Here is a 7,591-nt window from a genome sequence, read left to right on the forward strand (position 1 = left end):
CTTGCCAGGCAGGCGCTTTTGCCGCTGAGCTAAATCCCCAGCCCTCTATAGCAATTTCTGTACTGCCTGTACTGCTTTACATTTCCACCAACATGTGGAGGGGTTGCCTTTTCTCTGTATCCTCATAAGTGTTCCATGATTTTGTTTCCTTCACAGCCGTTCTGACTGGGTTCAGATGGAAACTCAGAGGTATTATTCCTTTTGCATTCCTCTAATGTCTAAGAAGGGAAAATATTTCTCAGACATTATTATCTCAATATTACTCAGACATTAATATCTCAATATTACTAGACATTTATACTTTTTTGACAAGTATCTTTTCAGATGATTAGCCCATGTTTTAATTGGGTCATTCATTTCAAGATGTTTAATTTTTAGTTCTTTATATATTATAATTATTATTCTTCTGTCAGAGGAACTACTTTTCTTATTTTGTAGAGTGTCTTTTAATATTGCAGGTTGTTACATTTTCCACACAGAAACTTTCTAATTTTATGTAATTCCATTTGTGATACTGTTTCCTGCATTATTAGAGTTGTGTTTAGGAAATCCTTGCCTGTGCTTATGTCTTCAAATGTTTCCCATATGTTATCATTCAGCAGTTTTCTATTTTTATATCTAAGTCTTAGATCCATTTTTGCTTTGATATTAGTACTGATTGAGATATATGGATCTTCTAAGTTCTTTAGCAATAACACTTCAAATGCCTTCATATTTAGCTATGGTTCTTTTTGAATAAAAATTTAAAAATATCAAATATTCTTCTGGTTTTTACTCATGACTCTTCTTATAAATCTACCTAAAAGCAGGCAATAGTACACATGTTACAGTGTGAAGGTTTTCCTGACTTGACATTTCCCTGTCAGGTCAATTAGTTCATAGCCACTAAACCTGGCTTTCTGAAAAGTCTCAGGACGTGGGAAAAATGTACACAAATTCACTGACAGAGTGTAACATGCATGGCCCATAGGCCATGTTATGATGGAGTTTCTTTCTGAAATCTCATGAACCTGGCTTTACCATCTACATTCTTTTCAACATTCTATTATTCTGAGGTCTGAGTAGAACTCATCTATCACTGTCTGCTTATCACATTGTAGTGAAGGAAGAGAGTATGATTAAAGTAGAATTGCTCTAAGAATTATAATAATTTTATAAGGAAAAATTACATAGTCAATTATTCAACAAATATTCATTCATTAAATAATTTCTTATGAAGCTTCTGTGAGAACTGTGAAAAGTATCTCAAACACTGTGATCTTAGTTATGAGAAGAGTAGTCAGGTACCTGGGTATAATATAACGTTCTTAAAAGAAACTTTGGTGTGTCATTGATCTGGATTTTGAGTCAACAGTCTCTTAACTACATGATCTTTGCAATTTGTGTAATCTCTCTTAAGTTCAATTTTGTGATGCATAAAATCTTGACTATTTTATATTTCTCAAAGTGTCACTGTTACCTTAACTAAGATACTGCTTTTACAGTGCACTTCACAGATTTTAGTATCTAAGGAGTGCTCAGTAATTGCTAGGTACAATTATACTGTAGCAATAGTAAGCCTTTGGTTAAAAGCACAGGTTGTAAGAGAACTGCTTTCAATATAGGTAGGCTAAAATCAAAGCTGAGCCACACGTGGTGGTACACACTATGTTTCCAGCTACTCAGCAGGCTGAATTAGAAGGATTACTTGAGCCCAGGAGTTCAAAGATAGAATGAGTAACATCTTGTCCAAGAAATGGAAATAAGAAATAAGCTGAAGAAATTAGACTATTGGGAGTTAACTGTAAGCCTATCCTCAGGCATTATGGAGCCATGTCACAATGGATTAGCTCCACATTCTGAATAATTTTCAGAAATGCTTACCCATTTTATTTGCAATCTCCCCATTGGGGCAGGGAATACAGTCAAAGCAACAGAATGATTTTCCTTCCAGAGCAGTTTTTCTGAATCCAAGTTGGCAACTTGGGCTGCAAATAGCAAAGGGAGTCTGTGCAAGAGGTATGAGAAGAGGAAAAGCTACTCATAAACAAGATTCAGTAGCAGCATACAGGCGGAGGTTTCAGCAGAACTTTTTTGCAACCTAACAAGTTACCCAAGAGATAATAAAATTTTGGTAAATATTTTGGGAGAATAGAAGTCATAAAGAGGGTTAAAGTAAGTAGATTTGCTCATACTCATTAAATTCAATTGATAAACATTGGGTTCAATTGATAAACATTGGGTCCAATTGTGGTGATTTTTACTTCCAGAAATATCTCATTTCTCTCATTTAAGTCATTCATTCTCATTATCAGCTATGACAAACTTTCTGTGATCTTTTTAACCTAGACTATGGCCTGGGTTAATTTTTCTAATCAGGTAGGCAACTATTTGATCATCATAAGAAAGGCAATGTGTTCAATTAACTCAAAAGGAAGCAGTAGTTTGCATGATAATTCTGATGCCCGGAAGTTCAAACACCTGGCACTACAGTAAAGAAGTAAATAAGGTGATCTTTGTCTCATGGACTTCAAAAGCTTACCTAACCCCAGTGCTCTGAACACACTTTGCTCTGAGCACAATCATCATGGGGATTACTTAAGAGAGGCTTACCTCAATGTGGTGTTCACCCCACATTATCAGTTGATCATTTAAGGAAAAACGTGGAGCCTTGTGGGATTCAAAGATGAACTCTCCAACTTTCACTTGAGCTTTAGTACCATTCAGGAAGGGTTGATAATTAAAGATGTCAAGCTTGGTCTTTGAAATTCTCTCACTGGAAATTTTCTGCTTACCACTACTTCTTTCAAGTTGGGATTTTTGCAAGAAAGGATGGAGCTAAAAGTGAAAACTAATTGTCAGAAATTTAGGAAGCAATGCACAGAAGTGAAAATAAAAAATTCCTTGAACAGCCCTCTTTTCCTTTATATGTCCTAACAAATTGCATTTATTACATTATCTATCAAGTTTTATACTGGGATTAATATTTTCCACATGCTTATATCTGGTAATCTGAACAACTCATTTGAAGACAACAATATGCAATATAACAACCATTGGTGAATTCCTGCCATCTTGTATCATTTCTAATGTTTTATTATTACTTTTTATTCTCTTTAATGGTTTGATCAATCGCATTCTTATGTCTGGTAATTTGAGCAACTTTGCTGAAGTAACAATATGTACTAAAATAACCACTGTTAACTGTGATAATTTTGTTTTGAAACCCTGTTTCATTTTTATTGCTTTTGTGCTGTCTTGTTTTTGTCTATGTTGTTGTTATTTTGTTATTGTTTTTTATTCTTTTTAAAATAAAAAATAGACTATATAGGAAGTTAGAAGTTGAAAAGGAGTATCAGACCACAAGTATATGATATGAACAATAGAAAACAATAAAAATGATAAATGCAAGTGAGATGATTTAAAGAGAAAATAAACTTTTAGCTATAAAAAGGAGGAAATAGAGAAGATGAAAATTTAAAAACAAAAAATGAATGCAGAAGAAAGTGAAAGGAATTAAGACACATGTACTTATACTAAGTGCCTACTGTGAATGTAATCATTATATACTGCAAATATGTACTAATAAAAATAAAAAATTACATGAAAGCAAAAATAATCTGTAATGCAACATAAGTACAATGAATTTTACAAAACTACTATGAACAAATTAATTAACCTAGAAAACACTGATAAATTAGTAGAACCATCACATTACCAAGACTAAGTCATCAAGTGTAACAAATCTGAATATATCAGTAACAGACAAAGCAAAGGAACCCAAAATCAGAAGTCTCCCAAGAGAGACAGCCCAGGACCAAATGGTTTCATGGGTGAATTCCACAAATCTTTAGAAATAATGATTACTAATATTTCTCATATTTTTCCAAGAAAATTGAACTGAAGAGAAAAAACTTTCAAATACATTTTATAAGGCCAGTGTTGTGCACAAGAGCCAAGATATGGAAACAACGTGTCACTTACCAAATGAATAGATTTTTAAAAATGTGTTTGAAAAGGAATATTATTTACACTGAAAAAAGAAGAAAACCCTAGGATTTGTGACATAACTTATGAACTCAGGGATTGAGTGATGCTAGAAATGGGGCAATGTTAGTCAAAGGGAGGAAATTTTCAGTTATAAAATGAATTAGTACTACAGACCTAATATACAGTTTACTGACTACAATTAATAGTTGCATATTGTGCATTTAAAATTTGTTAAGAAGGAATACACACACACAGGAAACTACAGGAGGTTATAGACATACCAATTAGCTTAGTTTTAATAATTATTTCACAATGTCTGCATAAAAAAACACTTAAAATTTGTGGGGGTTATGTTCCAGGAGCATTCTGGAATTTGGAAAAACTGCCAGTTTCAGATATGGTCAAAAAAGTGCCTATTTTTACAGTTTAAACCTTAAATATGCTGACTCTTACACTTGTGTAATTTAATTTACTAAAACAGTGTATTAGTAAAGCCTTAGGTGCTACAGGACACTGTTGTGGCATCTTGGTGATCACATGGTTTTAAGAAGAATGAAGCCGAGGACACTGGATAATTACAGGCTTCATCAACCTGTTACCAAGCAGAAGGGCAGGTGCATCTGCCTGAAATGGGATACAGGGCAGCAGCCAATGAGCAGTAAGGAAAACTGCATAAGGCTCTCGGACTGGCTACTTGCAAACTTCCTATCAAAAGCAATTGCCGAGGATATTTGCTGTTTCCGTGAAATTGTGGGGAGTTTCTGTGGACAATTAGGGTATAGGAAAATACTGGAATGACTGAGGCCACGAACTGTGAACCGCAACTTCATAGGGGTATACTGTAGAAAAATATGTTGTTTGCCTAGAATAAGTAAAATTTAGTCAAGCATATCTCAATAAAGCTGGAAAAAAGAACAAAGTACACATTAATTTTTCTCAGTGGCACAGAAAAATAGAATCTAACAAAACAAAATAAATCCATCATAGTAAAGTATATTTTAACATTTTGAAATTAACACATCTCAAGTTGTTCATAAAGGAAAAATATGAAAATGATATGGCAGTCATACTAGATTTAGAAAGTAGGTGTCAAATTTGGCAAACATTAAGTTTTAAAGTCTTAGAAAATTTGGCACATATAAAACAGCTTCCATCCCGTAATAAATACTATTAACCATTGCTTACAGAAGCAAAAATAATCAAAATGGTAAAATTCTGAATTTTTTTCTTAAGGTTGTGAACAAGTATGTGTACCAGCTCTGGCCATTTGCATACAATGCTAAGAAGAGGGCCTTGCTAGTCTAACAAAGAATAAAAGAAATGCAGTAAAACCATAAGACTAGCAATTAATAAAATCCTATGTTTTTGGGTTATATCAGTATGCACATAGAAAAGCAGCAAGCATCTATGGAAAAACCTTTAGCTACAAGAAAAAAATGTAAAATATCAATTATATTTTTAAGAAAACAAATTAAAAATTAACATAAAAATTAAAATCAATTTAAACATGAATTAAATATACATGTAAAATATATAATATTAATAATATAGAAACTAAATTGAAAAGAAAATACATAAACATAATAATATTGTGGTAATTCACAGTATAAAACTGCAAAACAGCGAACTATGTACACAAATACCTAATTTAAAGGTGATAATACAAAGCATTAGAGAAAGTGTATCTTCTTCCATAAATTTTGTTGGGCTAATTTGGTTTTCCACACTGGAGAAAAATCATCTTGATCTTACTATTGTACAGCATGCACAAAAATCAGTTTCAAATATATTCCTGTCTAAATTTGAAATTTAAGTAACAAAATATTTAGAAGAAAGCTAAAGAGCTAAACAATAACCTTCTCGACTTTGATGTAAGCAGACTTCTCAGAGGGCTGAAAGCATATACTATATAGTAGAAAAATAGAAAGTTAGAGAACTTTCCTTAACCAAAACAGAAAATGAGAAGTCAGCTCACAGAGGTGAAGATGTTCTCTATACATAAAACTGAAAGAATGTGTTCAAACTTTATTTAAACTTTTACAAATGAAAAACATAGCCAAAATCCATAAAAATGGGCAAAAGAGCCAAATGAAAAATGAACATATGAAAATGTTCTGTATTTGAAAAATCAGTGAAGCACTGGTTAAATAATCCTAACTGTAGTAAAATTTGAAACCACAAAATAAATGAAAATGAATTATCCCTATGCCGTACTAATTTATGCACTCACATAGGATGTAATTATAATATAAAGTAGATTTTTTTTATAAAAAAATGACTACCTGCCTATGCTTGTCTCTTTGTGCATAGGTCTGAGTTATCTCTAGAAGAATACATGACAAACTTAATTTAGTTAATTGTCTCTGAGAAAATCACCTCCATTGACTATCTGCTAATAGGAGAACTAGAATATACAATGCAGGTCCTCAGTAATATGAAAAAGGATAGATTGAGATGAACAACTAAATTTTAAAAGCTACAAAGGCCAAAAACATGGGATGTTGAAATGATTAAGAATGTGTATAATAAAGGAGCAATCCTTTAGCAGTCTTCAATAAACTGCAATATTTACACTAATCTTTTAATTGCCACAGTAAAAGGAGACACATTCCTGAAAATAATTTAGAAGTAATTTGAGGACAAGCCTTATCTAACTCTTCAGGAATTCAACAGCAAATTATTTGAAGACAAAAATCAGGGGAAAATTTGTACATCTTTGAAAAAGACTGTAGTTGGAGAGATAAAGGGACTTAATGAAAAGAGCACAGGGAAAGCTAGTGATGTTAATTATCCCATGCTACACAATTTAGTCTGATTTCGTTCTAATTTAAGGAGAATTCTTAAAAAATGAGTCAAGAAACAGAAAGGACAATGCATGGATCATTGGTCTGGGAGTACAGAAGAATGAGCTTTGGTTACGTGCCATGGATGAGGAGTCACATATGCATCTTTGTCAAGTGATTCGTCTTCCACCGTGAGTGAGAGCACTTTGTGAAGTGCCTGGGCAATGACATACACAGCAGCATAAACATTGTAGCTCTGGGGTAAAGTACTCATATCCCAAACATGCAGAGTCCGAGTTTCCAGGGTACCATTTTGTTCACATCGACCCAGTGTCTTGATTCCATGCTGATCCAAATACGGACATTCAAATAATGTGGACACACATCCTGGATAAAGATATCATGAGGGTATTTTGCAGGCTGAACAGTTCTAAGAAAATCTTTAAAACCAGGAATCTCTTCCTTGTGGAAAGAAAAAGATAATCCTCCACCAAAGTATGTGTAACTTAGACTTTGTTCAAAGGGCAATGTAGTTACACCCCAGTCAGAAGTTGTGACCCAGATATTACCAAATGGAGTGCTGCAATAGATGTTATATACAAATCTGAGAAGAGAGTACATGTCACCAAAGGCAATATTGACGTTTGTAGTTGTAAGTCTTTCAATAAAGAGTTGCCTGTTAACTGTATCCTTAACAGGAAACTCTGAAATCCTTTCTGCAAATGAGATACACAGTCCATTGTTGTTCATCTCTTGTGTCATGTCCTGGAGAAACATTTCTCCCCTGATGTCATCTGGAACCACAAGACCAACCCAGACCCAGCCAAAATGCAGCATTA

At 33.4% G+C, this 7,591-nt stretch overlaps 1 protein-coding gene across 1 annotated transcript in view; it reads right to left on the reverse strand.

Moving 5' to 3' along the window:
- LOC102016368 (vomeronasal type-2 receptor 26-like) overlaps positions 1-7,591 on the reverse strand; it is a 15,012-nt gene that overhangs the window by 4,245 nt on the left and 3,176 nt on the right. Inside the window, 4 exon segments of the mRNA XM_013511289.1 lie at positions 1,864-1,987; positions 2,593-2,817; positions 6,889-7,133; positions 7,136-7,589. Of these exon segments, the coding sequence (XP_013366743.1) occupies positions 1,864-1,987; positions 2,593-2,817; positions 6,889-7,133; positions 7,136-7,589 (1,048 nt within the window).

The sequence above is a fragment of the Chinchilla lanigera genome, unplaced genomic scaffold, assembly GCF_000276665.1.
Source record: "Chinchilla lanigera isolate Chin_1 unplaced genomic scaffold, ChiLan1.0 scaffold00012, whole genome shotgun sequence".
NCBI lineage: Eukaryota > Metazoa > Chordata > Mammalia > Rodentia > Chinchillidae > Chinchilla > Chinchilla lanigera.